This window comes from Neolamprologus multifasciatus, chromosome 7, assembly GCF_963576455.1.
Source record: "Neolamprologus multifasciatus chromosome 7, fNeoMul1.2, whole genome shotgun sequence".
In the NCBI taxonomy this organism is placed as follows: Eukaryota; Metazoa; Chordata; class Actinopteri; order Cichliformes; family Cichlidae; genus Neolamprologus; species Neolamprologus multifasciatus.
In genome coordinates, this window is record NC_140445.1 from 37347762 (window position 1) to 37362151 (window position 14390).

Sequence of the window (14390 nt, forward strand, 5' to 3'; positions counted from 1 at the left end):
AGCTCTGACTTTTTGTCAGCCTGGCTACAGTGCTGAAGAGAAACCTGGGGTTGTTCTTATTTTCTTCAATCAGTGATGAGTAGTAAGCTGTTCTGGCTTTGCGGAGGGCTTTCTTATAAAGCAACAAACTATTTCTCCAGGCTAAATGATGATCCTCTAAATTTGTGACACGCCATTTCCTCTCCAGATTACGAGTCATCTGCTTTAGGGTACGTGTTTGAGAATTATACCACGGGGTCAGGTACTTCTGATTAGAGACCTTAGTTTTCACAGGAGCTACAGTATCCAGAGTCGTACGTAGTGAGGAGGTGAAATTATTAACAAGATAATCGACCTCTGTTGGGGTAGCGTTCAGATAGCTGCTCTGCTCTGTGTTGGTACAGGGCATTGACGATGATAACAGTGGCTGGATTATATTCTTAAACTTAGTTACAGCGCTTTCAGAAAGACATCTACTTTGATAAAGTCCACTCTCCACTGCTGCGTAATCAATTATTGTAAATGTAAATGTTATCAAGAAATGATCAGACAGGAGAGGGTTTTCAGGAAACACTGTTAAATGTTCAGTTTCTATGCCATATGTTAAAACAAGATCTAGAGTGTGATTAAAGTGGTGGGTGGGTTCTTTTACATTTTGAGAGAAACCAATTGAGTCTAACAACAGATTAAATGCCATGTTGAGGCTGTCATTTTTAGCATCAACATGGATGTTAAAATCACCCACAATAATTATTTTATCTGAGCTCAGAACTAAATTAGATATAAAGTCTGAGAAATCAGACAGAAACTCTGTGTAAGGCCCAGGTGGACGATAGATGATAACAAGTAAGACTGGTTTCTGAGTTTCACAGCTGGGGTGGACGAGGCTAAGCATCAGGCTTTAAAATGAATTAAAAGTCTGTCTTGGTCTTTCATTAATTAATAGACTGGTGTGAAAAATTGCTGCCACACCGCCCCCTCAACCTGTGCTTCGAGATTTCTGGTAGTTAGAATGACTCGGGGGTGTTGATTCATTTAAACTAACATAATCATCCTGCTGCAACCAGGTTTCTGTAAGGCAGAGTAAATCAATTTGTTGATCAATTATTAAGTCATGTACTAACAGAGACTTGGAGGAGAGAGACCTAATATTTAATAATCCACATTTCACTGTTTTACTCTTTGGTTCAGATGTGGATACTGTATTGTTCTTTCTTTGTAAATGTTTAAGTTGTTTGTTGCTGGTTTTTAGTTTGTTTTTTGTCTTTTTGGAAGCAGACACAGTCTCTATGGAGATGGGTTTTTGGGGGGGTAGCAGGAGGAGAGAAGCTGCAGAGAGGCGTGTAAGACTGCAACTCTGCTTCCTGGTCCCAACTCTGGATAGTCATGTTTTGAGGGGTTTAATAAATTTGTCCATATTTCTAGAAATGAGAGCTGCTCCATCCAAAGTGGGATGGATGCTGTCTCTCCTAACAAGACCAGGTTTCCTCCAGAAGGTTTGCCAATTATCTATGAAGCCCACATCATTTCTGGGACACCACTCAGACAGCCAGCAATTTAAGGAGAACATGCGGCTAAACATGTCACTCCTGGTCTGATTGGGGAGGGGACCAGAGAAAACTACAGAGTCCGACATTGTTTTGGCAAAGTTGCACACCGATTCAATATTGATTTTAGTGACCTCCGATTGGCGTAACCGGGTGTCATTACTGCCGACGTGAATTATGATTTTATTGAATTTACGTTTACCCTTAGCCAGCAGTTTTAAATTTCCTTCAATGTCGCCTGCTCTGGCCCCTGGAAGACAATTGACTATGGTTGCCGGTGTCTCTAGCTTCACATGTCTGAGAACAGAATCACCAATTACCAGAGTTTGACCCCCAGCGGGTGTGTCACCGAGTGGGGAAAAACGGTTAGACACATGAACGGGTTGGTGGTGTACCTGGGGCTTCTGTTTAGGACTACGCTTCCTCCTCACCGTTACCCAGCCATCTTTCCCCAGCTGCTTGGGGTCTGCCGGGAAACAGCTAGCGGGGCCTACGCTATCTTCGGCTGCACCAGCTACAGGGGCCTGGCTAGCTAAGGGTGAGAGCAGGGTGCAAAGCCGAGTCTCCAGATCAGTAATCCTGGCCTCCAGAGCTGCAAATATGCTACATTTGTTACAGATATCATTACTGCTAAAGGAGGCCGAGGAGTAACTAAACATCTGACACAATGAGCAAGAAAGTGCAGAAGGGACAGGTGAAGTAGCCATGGTGCTAACGGGTCGGCTACGAGCTAAGCTAGCGAAACAGTACAGAGACAGTGAGTGAATACTTTGGCTATAAATTAGGTAGTGAGTACAGAGAAAGTGTGCTTCGGATGAAGCACGTGAAGATTATACTGTGAAAAAAGAATGTATTTAAAAGTTGTTAATTAAACTGCTAAGCAAATAAGCTACTCAGAAACACCACTGTGTTTGAGCAGGAACAGGAAGCGATACTATACCACAGAGCGAGCGAACACCAAGTGACAGCCAAATGATGACCTCTGTCATCATTTTAAGTGGGGGAACTTGCACAATCGGTGGCTGACTAAATACTTTTTTGCCCCACTGTACCTGAATTCTGAAAGTTTCTTGTTTTGTTTAAATATGATGACAAAAGTTTGTTGTTTTATTTTTTTACTTTATCTTTGAGGACGTTTAACTGGTCTCAGAATTACCGTTAGGTCATGGCATTGACTTCAAAAGGAATCTCACTGTATCACTGAGATACCTGCAGTTTTTCTTTAGAACAGGTTGGCAGAGAGAGGGACAATTAAGTAATCCTGGCTTTGAAACTCTGTGGCACATTGTACCCCTGTAGCACAACAGTTTCTTATTTTTATTCTTTGATCGACAATACATGCTAAGCTAGGCTAATTAGCTGCTGACTGTAAATTTACTGTTCATCAGTGGGGGATACCAAGATGACAGGTTGGCATGTTGTGTATAGTTAAAAGGTTAAAAATGTGCCAAAGGAAAGTGACCAACAAAATAAAACTGGAACTGACTACAAAATCAAACATATATCCATGTGTCTAGAGACAGAGGGCGCAAAACAGAAAGGAAAGGTAAAAATTAAAAATGTGTTCCAAAGAGGTCACAACCTGTTTATGAGAGTTGTGACCTCTTCTTTTACCTTCTCAATTTATTTGGTTGATTTGGAATGGTCATCCATGCTGATTCAATTTAGTTCAATAAAAACATGTAAAAAGGCCAACGTGAATCTTACCAAGCTCTAAGCCAAAAGAGGTCCACTGACAACTTCAATCCATACCTTCTAACACACCATGTTTTTATGGGTGTTTGCAATGTAATTTTCCTCCATATTCCATGCAAACATACAGTAACATTTCTGAAATAAGTTACATTACTTTGATGAGGTAACCAAACCTGTTATATTACATCATTTTATCTTAACGCTCCATCCAGACTTGTAGAGCTGAGCCTACAGAGCCTACAGCTGAGCCTACAGAGCCTACAGCTGAGCCTGCTGAGCAGAAACACACACAGCGAGGCATCATTCAGAGAAATCAGACGTGATAATCCCTGACCTTTCACGTCAGATTTCCTCTGATGGCTCCATTTGATAAAAACTTTACAAAGGCAAAGTTAATCAAATCTTCATGGATTAGAATGATTAAAGTTTAATCATGTGACCCATTAAAACGTCATATACATCAAAGAGAAAAGAGGATAAAAAACATGAAAGGATTAAAGGGAAAACCTTGTCAAAGCCAGTGGCTTTGCAACACAGTGGGGAAACACTGTATGTCACCCTTAACCAAAACTTTAATAGACTAAAACCATCAAACTTTATACATCAAAGGTAACAAGTCCAATTTTTTTTCATTTTGTTTCTGTTGACACCAAAATCAGGTCGAGATTTTCGCTTCATAAAAGTACAAGTCTTATCAAATGTTTCACAACAATGTGGAAATGGAAGGAAAACCGCTTCACTAAAGGCTAAAAAAGCCAGATTTCGTTCAGCTTACATGTTGCAACAGTTTTCTGTTTTCTGCTCTTTCACCACTCAAACTGAAAATGTGAACTGACTGAGTGTCCATTTATCTGGCAACAGATTCGACTCAGGTAGCTGAGTCTGTGTCAAGTATCTGTGAGAATCGCACATTACAGCCACATCTCTGCAGGATGCTGCGGAGCAGATACACAGCCTTCAAAAATAAAAATGCTCCGCCAGTCTTACAACAACAGTCGGTTAAATGCAGTTAAATGCAATCAGGAAATATGTATGCCATACAAAACCTGCACTGATTTATATTTTGGAATTTTGCTATTATTATCGTTGTTGTTAGTACTATTATTATTATTGTTATTGTTGTTCTTGGTATTGTTACTACTACTACTAATAATAATAATGTTACAACATTTATTGTTGAAACTGGAACATTGTTTTCTTTTACTTAATCCAGATAAATGTATACTCATTCAACTTGGTAGTAAAAATCATTAAAAAATGTCAAATTAACGGTCATTTTTAGTTTTACTACCGGGTTAATAATTTTTTAGAACATTATTTTGATGGTTGTATTAAGTTTTAAATTATTTTAATAGTGGGTTCAAAAACTGTTTAAGAAAGTAGGCACCATGAGTGGCAACATTTCTAGTTCTTGTTCAGTCGCCAAAATTGAGTCCTTTTAAGGAAAGATTGTGCTTAAAATGCAAAATGCTACCCCAAGAGTATACCTGTGATACTGCATCTCTGAAGCTGTTTTTCCATTCTCTGCACGTCTTTCAGTCAGAAGCAGAGTATTTAGTCTGCATGGGGTCTTTTATTTTGAAATTTAAATAGCTGTTCTATGCCATTCTTGTATCTGACTTCCTGGTTTCTTTATCTGCTCCATGCAGCTTGATGGGTTTGCATTAAGAGATGGATACAGCACTATCTGTGTTGCAAGGAACCACTTCTGGGACACTTCTGAAATCCACATCTTGTGGGATCTCATGGATCAGAAAACATGATATTCCTAAAGCAAGAGCGGTGAAAATTCTCACTCCTGCTGTAACACATGTATCCTGGGATGATGATAAAGGACCTTGTGGAGCCAACTTCAGCAAAACACCAGCATTTGATGTCCTGGTAACGAGGATTGGCTCAGTTGATTGGTAATAAAATCTTCATTACAAACTACTATATAATTCGTAATCAAATGATCATGTTTGGCATTTTTCCTTCTTTATAACTTCATTGCAGTTATATTTTATTTGTTTTGTACTTAAGTTTTGTCTGTTCTGAAAAAGCTATTGTAAGTTTTTATTCATATTTGTGTAATTCTTAAAAGTAAGTTAAGTTGTGAATGTGGTTTTCTGTGTCACTGTGTGCGGTGATAAAAGAGCAGTTTAGCTGAGAGTCAATACATGTACTTTGAAATGTAAAGTACATGTGATTATCCCTCTGAAGGTCGACGCTTCCGCTGCACGGAGCCCCCGCTGGGAACGAGCGCGGGAACACTTCACCAGTTCGACTCAAAGTGGTGTTTAACCGCGGAGAGCGTGAGCTAACACGAGCTGTAATCTGAGTGATGAAGTGGACGGCATATGGACTCGTATAATTGGATGATGTGGAGTGTACGGACCATCAGCGGCTGACAGACTCCCTGCAGACCGCGGAGAAGCTGCTCCCTCTCAGCCCGGAGACGTGTTATTAAATTCACATATATTCATTACATCACATTTCATTTTAAAATGAGACATCCAGGACTGGGAGGAAATGAACAAGAATTACTACCTGACAGAGTGATGACTGTAGGAAAAGTATAACTCACCGCTAAGTAAAAACTGCTGGTGCAGCACCTAACCATAAAAAGACTGGAAATCTAAACCAGTCCACTTAACTGTGATAATACAAACATTTGAAATATGCATCATGTATTATACATGTTTACAATCAACACATTATGCCAAAATATTGCAACGCAACAAGATAAATGAAATCAACTTAGTCTCAAAAGTTCTTTAAGCCAATGAACAGTTATCAGTGACCCAGTAGATCAATAGATCTAAAATCATGTGTTTGGAGGGCATCGTTGTTCCATCAGTTACCTGGGAGCACACGGAGCTCTGCGTCCGTCCCCGTCCTTGTGCTGCTGGGGTTATCAGCCAGACAGCGGTATGTAGCAGAGTCCGGGGGCTGGACTCGGCTGACCTGCAGCGAACCTGATGGCAGCACAGCGAGACGGGAGTCAGGTTCAAAGGTCGGTGGCAAGTCCTCTCGGTTCTTCTGCCAGCGGATGACAGGTGTTGGGTCACCTGAAACCTCGCAGCGGAGCAGGGCAGTATCGCCGAGGTACGATGAGACGGACTCAGTGGGGACGACCACTTTGAGTGGACCTGTTGGGAAATGAGTTTTATGAGTAAGAAAAGTATTGACAACAAGTCATTTAGTGTAAATATATACACACAATGGATTTTGTTGAAAACTGTGTGTGAGAATATTCAGTTTTCTCTGCATGGAATTATCTGTTAGGCCCAGAAGAAAACAAAAGATAGAGAAAATAATCAGCAGCTTCAGGTTTTGTACACTTCAAATCAGAACTGTGTAAGCAAATACTACAAGGGGAAAAGCTGCCCTGAACTGTGTACACTGCAATAAACCCCTTTGTTCTTTCATATAATGTATCTAACTTCCATCATCTTGGATTTTAGTTTTTGCTGCCTCAGTGACCTTGGACTACTGATGATGAACCAGTACTCTGGTTAGAGTGCCTATCCAACTCATAGCAGCTCTCCAGATCAGTAGAAGAACTACTCCACCAGCTGCAATCAAACATGGTGGTCTTCAGACATTCAACTGCTGGACCAGAGAGGATCTCCACAGAAATAACTAACAAGCAAGCCAGCCAGAAAGCACACGACACAAAGCACCGCTACTAACTGGCTAGAATACAGAGACCACAAATAAATCGATGAGGATGTCATAGTCACACAGGAAAAAAAAATACAAATGCTTAAATGAGTTATTAAATATGCCTAAAAACTATCAATTGCAAACAGTGCAGTCCAATACTTTTAATGCTGTCTTTGTGGGAGAGAATATAAATAGCAAGCCGCTCTAGGTCATTTGGCACCGAGTCAGCATAAAGAAATTAAAAAGCAGTTGAAGCAACCCAGGTCACCTTTATGGATTATGCTGCAGTGCAAAGTTTCATCCTATGGTACATGCTTAAGTTCAGATAATCTAGAAGTATAGGGATGGCCATTTCTATTATGTTGCATTTGTACTTTGATTATTAAGAATGTGCAGTGTGGTTTCAAGAGTATGATTGGAAACAGTGTAAAGATAGCAAAGAACCACTGTGGCTGGAAGAAGAGGTTAAGTAGTTAACTTCCAATGAGTGACCGTCACTCCAGCACCACCACTGCATGTCATTAACGTTGGTCTTCCTGTTCAACAGGAGTTTGTCCTTCCCACTATTGCCTGTGTCTGTCTCTCTAGTATTGTACTTTGCTTTCAATATAAAGCATCCTGAGCTCCTGGTCGTCGTTAATTAGTGTTCTATAAATTCAATCAAACTGAATCAAGCAGGTCTTGTTTGGTCAGTGATCAGTTTGTGGTTTTTAATCACCTACATTGTCAAAGTAACCAGATCAAAAGCCTGTGTAGTCTAAATGCGACATGAAAACATTACCGTTAATACCCACAGCCTCTGCGTGAGAAACAAAAGACACAAGCAGCAGAGGTGAAGAAGAAGGGAGCTGACAGCAAAGGTTTCTCAGGTCAACAGGGAGAAAATAATAAAGACAAAGATGGAGCAGAAGAAGCAGCGAAACTCAGCGGGTGAAAATGTGAAAAACTCTAGAGAGAGTTAGACTGGGACCAGCGGGAGGACAGATGAAAGTCAGACAAGAGACGGAGAGACGGAGAGACAGAGACAGCGCGGCCAACCAATGTAGGGCCTGCTGTGTTCAGGACCCACACAGTTTCCCGTCTGATCAGATTCCCTTCAACAACAAACAGCCTGTAGCAACAGAAACACAGGAACGTTCTGACTGCCGGCCTCGCTCGGCTCTTGCAGGGCATTTTATTATCTGAAGCTCTAGTGCAGTTGTGTTTTAATTTCAACATGGCTGCAGGGAGCTCTGAGTAGATTAAGAAGAAGGTGCAGGAATGTCAGGAATTCAATAAAGAGTAGTGTTGTTTTCCTCTCTATTCTCTCTGAGAATGTAAAGCAGATTAATTGATTAAATGAGAATCTGAGCTTTTTGACATACAGTTCATTCAGGTCTTCGCGTGGGCTCATTTTTTTCTCCTCCTCAAAGACACATCTGTGAATATTGTATTCCTGACATATTCCACTTTATTCATCCACTTTAGTACTTGTGTGCAACATCTCTGCTGGTTCCATGTCAACAAGTCTCCAAGGGAAGTCAGTATTCGAGGTAAAAGGTAGGAAATATTGTGATTATGATAAGATTAGACACCTACATAAATCGCAGAGGGGAAGAGGTTTGGTCATCCATGCACTGTGACAAAATAAACAAGCAAGGCAGGTCACAACAACCACATGCTGCCTGAGCAGAGGTGTACATCCACCTGGATTTATAGTGTCTTTATGATGTAAACTCTGATATATTTAAGCTATATTTACACCACAAAGCCGTTTACAAAACCCTCACTAAGAGCGGACGAATATCCAGCATTCAAATTAGCTCCTTTTTTCTGTTTCATAAATTAGGTAGGAAAATTTGTCTTTATTCATCCCGTCGATGTTGGGACCAGTGGAGCAGCTGTGCTTGGTTAGCAGTACAGGTGTGAGCTAGTACACTGGTCAAGGGTGACATGAATTTTAAGCTAACATTGGTCCAGGAAGTAAACCATGCAAGAACGGGAAGATTATACAAGCAGAAGGATGATCAGCGTTTGACCTCTTTAGAAAATCACTTCAATTGGTAACACAGTACAAACAGAAAACGGCTGTTACATCATGATAGAGTCCGTTTTCCACGTGTGTGCACACATGTGTACACCTGTAATACGTGCAGGTTTTGGTTAGAGAGACAATCAAGGTTGGTGTGGACCTCAGAGGATAAAAAGAACTACCAACACAAGCTGCAGTCGAAAATGGTAGAGCTGGAATACCTCTGAGGAAACCCACGGAGATGCAGCTGAATAACAAGCACCATGACAATAGGGACACAGCAGGTGAGCTAGCTTGTAGGGGAAGAGAAGAAAGCAAGTGCCTGGGCTTGTTATTAGCAGCAACTGAAATGTCAAAATTAGAGCAAGTGGACTGCTGAGTAATAAATTAGTGGCTCAGGATGTCATTCTCTCAGATGGGTATTATCTGCATCCAAATATATCTGGGCCTGTCTGAGTAAATTCACTACTGATATTTAGATTTGTATATGTTGTTTTTGTTATTTACTCTTAATTCTTTTTGTTTGTGATCACACAAAATGTATAAAAATAATGAAATTAGCATAGCAGTGTCTCTAAAATCTGTTTTAAATGTATCGTTTGACAGCTGACAAGGCCTAGTTTTTTAGGTCAGTTTTCTGGCATCTCAACTGCTGAGCTTCCAACATACATATATACAGTACATTCAACCATTTACTGTCCTTAATTTCTCAAAATGTGATGTCTTGTGGGTGAATTTTAACAAGTTTAAAATAACATTTTGGAGAAATAACACCTGCTTCATGTAGAAAAGTTTGATAGACAAGAAATGTTTATTTTCTTGAGTTTTGAGCAAGTTTCTAAATCCCAGGAGTCCTACATTTCTGTCAGCATACAAATACTCTGAAATATTTTCATCTGGAAAAGAGAGAAAACGCAGTTTGGGGTCTGATTTACTTGTGGTTTGTGATTTTGTTTCATGCTGGTTTGAGGTTTATGCTTCCTCCATTTTACCTCGACACACAAACAGCTGGGAAACCTGAACTCGGAAACAAACGTCAGCTTTCTTCTCTTTCTGTTCTGAGACATTAGAGAAGCTCCAGTTTGACTCTCGCATCGTCAGACAAGCCGCCGCTGGATACAGGGTTTCACAGCGGCAGGGACTTGAGCGGCTGTGACATCACGCATATCGGAGACGACGGTAACACTGATGTGAATTTGGAGTGTGCATCTTACATAAGTTCTGCTGCTGTCTTCTCCTATATAGATCACTATGCTGCCTGCAGCTGGGAGAAATGGCACACACAGACAGATTTTTGTTTTTGTTACTTGCCAATCCTGCTACCTGTCTAACCCACAAACATTAAAGCAACATATAAGATGGAAAACAGTGCTTTCTATTGTACTGTGTGGTCAAAGGTTAATGCTGAGCATTAAAAAAAACTGAGCCCTCATCGCGTGACTTTTGCATTTTATTCATTTGACCTTATTTAGCCACGACTACAACAGAATAATGTACAAGTAGGACTCGTGGGAACAGTATGAAGATTTAAGCTGACAGCAAGCTTTTGGCTTTTTTCATTGCCAGGACATATGAATATAATTTCACAAAATAAATACTGCTGTCAATCTAATTCTAGACGTAAAACACAATGACGCTGTGCACACATGCACACTGAGCACAATAAAAATGAGATTCAAGGATTCATTTACAGGGTAAAATTCAGCCTACTCCACAGCCTGTGTGGACATCTGGACTGATTAGAATAGGAGTGTTTTCTGTTCCACCAGACACTCATGAGACGACCGTGGCTGAAAAGATGTCTGTCCAGACAGAGCTTCATATTTAATCAGCTGTTGTGCCGGCTGACTGCAGTTTACGCTGGCTGGAGAATCAGTCATCCATTTTAAACCTAATAGGCAAAATTATGATTTGGGACATATTTTGCTGCATAGCTGGTATATTCATGAACAAGGCCAACAAGTGGAGGTTTTTAAGATGCAGCTGTGTAAACTTTAAGGTCTGTTATGCGTGAGGCATTTAACGCCACTCATTAAACACGTGGCCCACGGGGACAAAACTGGCCTGTCAGATCAGCATGACTGGATGGGTTTGAAAGGACTGAAAATGGAAGAGAAGTTAATACTAACTCCAAATTTACCAATAAGATTTTCTCCTACCTTGTAACTGACTGATGCAAATGACCTCTTCTGTTCAAATAAAGATGTGTGAATTGATTTGTCATGTATAATCATGGTTAATTAGCCGACAAATATAAATTTAATCAACTGAAATTTACAGGATGATGAGTACACTGAACGTATTTTTTTGCTTTAGAAGTTTACTATTATAAATCTATGAGTAAGTCTCCATGCTTAATTGTTAATACTTGATTTCTCTAATTCAATGGAAAAGTGCAAAAACTTAAAGGATCATTAAAGTTCAGGTCATGTCACTCGTCCTCCTTCAGTACTTCGCACTCTAAAAAAATATTAGATTAACGTGCTCTTCTTAAGTTCACATTAATGAATGTTCTTAAGGCAGCTGTTTTAAATTTTATATTGTTCAACCCTTTTCTTGGCATTTTCTAGAAACTGAAATCCGATGAGCAGATTTTTTTGTTATTCCATGAGACACTGTGTCTGTTTTCATTGGATGGGATCTGAGAACATCCTGTTTGAATTTAATAAAACTGAGCCTCATTTATCAAAAGTGAGGAGCATCAAAGGAGATCTTCAGTCAGAGATGAAATTCTGATCACAAAGAATGAAACAACAAAAGAAAATTAAGGAAAGCAGCAGGACGGAAATTCTGAGAGGACGAGAAATAGGTCAGTCCGTCGAGACTGAGGAATGATGGAAAGGACAGAACATGGAGGAGAACACTTAAAAGAAAAGAATAAACTTTGACCCTGAACTCAGCATTAAAGTACTTAAACTTCCTGTCTTTGGAAATAAACCACTGACATACATAAACACACAGTGTTAAATAAACATTTTAAAATATATATATGTACTAACAAATACATTTTTATGGTGGTGGCTGCTGTCTCCTGCTGTTTTCATCCTCATTACACAAATAGATCAAAATGACTCAGACTAATAATAACATGCAAATCACAGCAAACAGGCGAGGGCAGCGGAGGGATTTTGCGGGACGTTTCTGCTTCGAGTCTTCGCCTTGGGAACAATTATTATTTGCTTCTGTGGGTTGAACCTCGCTCCTCCTCACCAACATTAATTGGGACTTGCACAAATCCTTTAAGAGTTGATGGCTAATTGGGAATGGGCATGCTGGAGGCGGTTTCATCTTTACACCTCCACCACTGTGTGGTCTGAGAAATCATTTTAAACCTATAATCACCATTGGCCCTGCCACCAGACTGAAGAACAAAACAAACACATCACTCCTATTTTAGGTTCTCTTCCCTGGTTGCCCTTTAATTTTACAGTGTATTTTAAACAGCTCTTTTTTATTGATTCTCAACATCTGTTAAGATGATTAAGTTAGGGCAACTTATTTATTTTGAGTATACTCAGAGTAAAATGTGACTGGAGACAAGGAATAAAGTGAGCAGTTGCCATTAGTAAGTGCATATACTTACAAGGTGACCCTTTAAGCCCACTACGTAGTATACTCTAAGCACAATCTGTGTACAGGTTTAAATTATTCATAAATAAGGTAAATAATGCATTTTGTCTGTTTAGGTTTTGACTTTAAATTCTTGTGGAAACAATAAACAACTGATTCATGAGGGTTTATGAGCTTCATGAAAGCAGATTTGAAAGGGCTTATGGTGCAGTCACAATAAGTATTAACTATTCTCCTTTAATGTCACTAATACCTGAATTATTAAACAAACAACAGTAGGTTAGATAATTGAAAAGTGAAAGCCAAAAGTAAGAAATACATTACACCATGCTCTATAACAATATGGCGGGCTTGACTGGTTTTGCAATCAAATGAATTAAATTATCATTCTTTTCTTTAAACACTATTAAACCACACTTCAAATGTTTGTTTAGGGTCTTATAGACCCTGAATGCAACAGATATCTCAATGGTAAAATGTACCTTTTCTGTAGATAAATGAAGTCTAAATTTAAACTCTCTTCATAAACGGGTACTCCTCATTATGATCTGATCTCTCTCTTTTCCCAGTGTTTCCACTTCATTTTACTTGGTATTCACTTTGTGTAGGATGTCTCTTTTTTTCTTCTTTTCTTATTCTACCACCCTTCAGCAATAGATTCACTTTCTTTGTTCTCTCTTTTCATTCTTCAATAGCGTTTCTTCTCTGTTCAGTCTTATATGCTTTCTCTCCCTCTCCCTCTTCCTCTGAGAGTTCAGTGTTTCTAATTAATTCCCAGTTTACAGTCATCTCTGAACGCACACAAGCGCACACAGCCAGACTGCTAATTGAATTTTAAGCCTCTGCCTTTCATTAGCATTTTGCCATGTAATGCATTGTGTGCTTGCTTGAGTGTTGCCCATGCGTATCTATGTGTGCGTTTGTGTGAATGACATGGAGGTAGGTCTGATTCATATTTTAATGTAATGCTTGAATGTGGGTTAATTGACTTTGATTGGAACATGTGTGTTTAATGATTCAGGTCAGGTTTGGATAAGAGTTTAAAATTCACAGTGAGTTCTTTCGGTGATGAAGTGGTGTGCTGCATGTCCCGCAGTGCTGGTCACCATAGCTGGAACCATTTTACCATTGCACGGGTATCAGGCAGCTCATATAACCAGTTGATTCTGGGCCAGTACCGAGCCGAGGCAGTGCCTAGCGCTGTATTTTGGTGCATCAATTTAGGCTTGACCATATCAGCTCCACTTATTCTTTCCTCACTCACATGCCAAACAGACCATGAAATGAGCAAGTTGTCCTGTTTTTCGCTCGTTATTTCATCTTGACTCAGACTTGTCTCAGCCTCCTGGAGGGGTTTGACTACACTCAGAGTCATCTTGATTTAGTAGGTGTTTTGGCATCGACTTATCTCATCCTTATGTCTTGACAATGCTGCAATATCCAGGGCAGAAAACTTTAGTCAGCAGAGACGTGCTGACCACTTAAGGTTGTCTTCAAAAGTAAGTTGATCCCCATAGGGTTTTATGTTAAAAGCAAAGAAACAACAACAACAAACAACAACAACAAAAAAGACATTTTGGGCTCCATGGATAATTTAACTGCTCTGTGAGTTCATTTAGAATCTCAATCTGTTACATTTTAGATATATGGGTGTAGCCACTTCAAAGTTTCCCAAAAGAAATTTTTTTTTTTTTTTTGCCTTCTTTTGCTTTCTCTGCTATGCACTTTTAACACACTGACACAAATAGAAAGAAAGACAAAATGTCAGTGATTCATAAATATAACGATTATTTTTTGACTTAAAAAATGCAAAACCACTTAAAAATACAACTACTGCCAGTATGTATCAATAAACTGCCTAACCACCAGTGTGGCAATGAAAAACCTCCAAAAGTAAAAGTAACAATGAGCTACTACACGATTATAAATGTCTGAAACCT

At 39.6% G+C, this 14390-nt stretch overlaps 1 protein-coding gene across 4 annotated transcripts in view; it reads right to left on the minus strand.

Moving 5' to 3' along the window:
- Positions 1-14390, minus strand: part of dcc (DCC netrin 1 receptor) — a 389213-nt gene that overhangs the window by 247131 nt on the left and 127692 nt on the right. For all 4 annotated transcript variants that reach the window (XM_085168991.1, XM_085168990.1, XM_085168994.1 and 1 more), the window contains exon 3: positions 6065-6352. In XM_085168991.1, coding sequence (XP_085025117.1) covers positions 6065-6352 — 288 coding nt within the window. The remainder of the gene's footprint in view (positions 1-6064; positions 6353-14390) is intronic.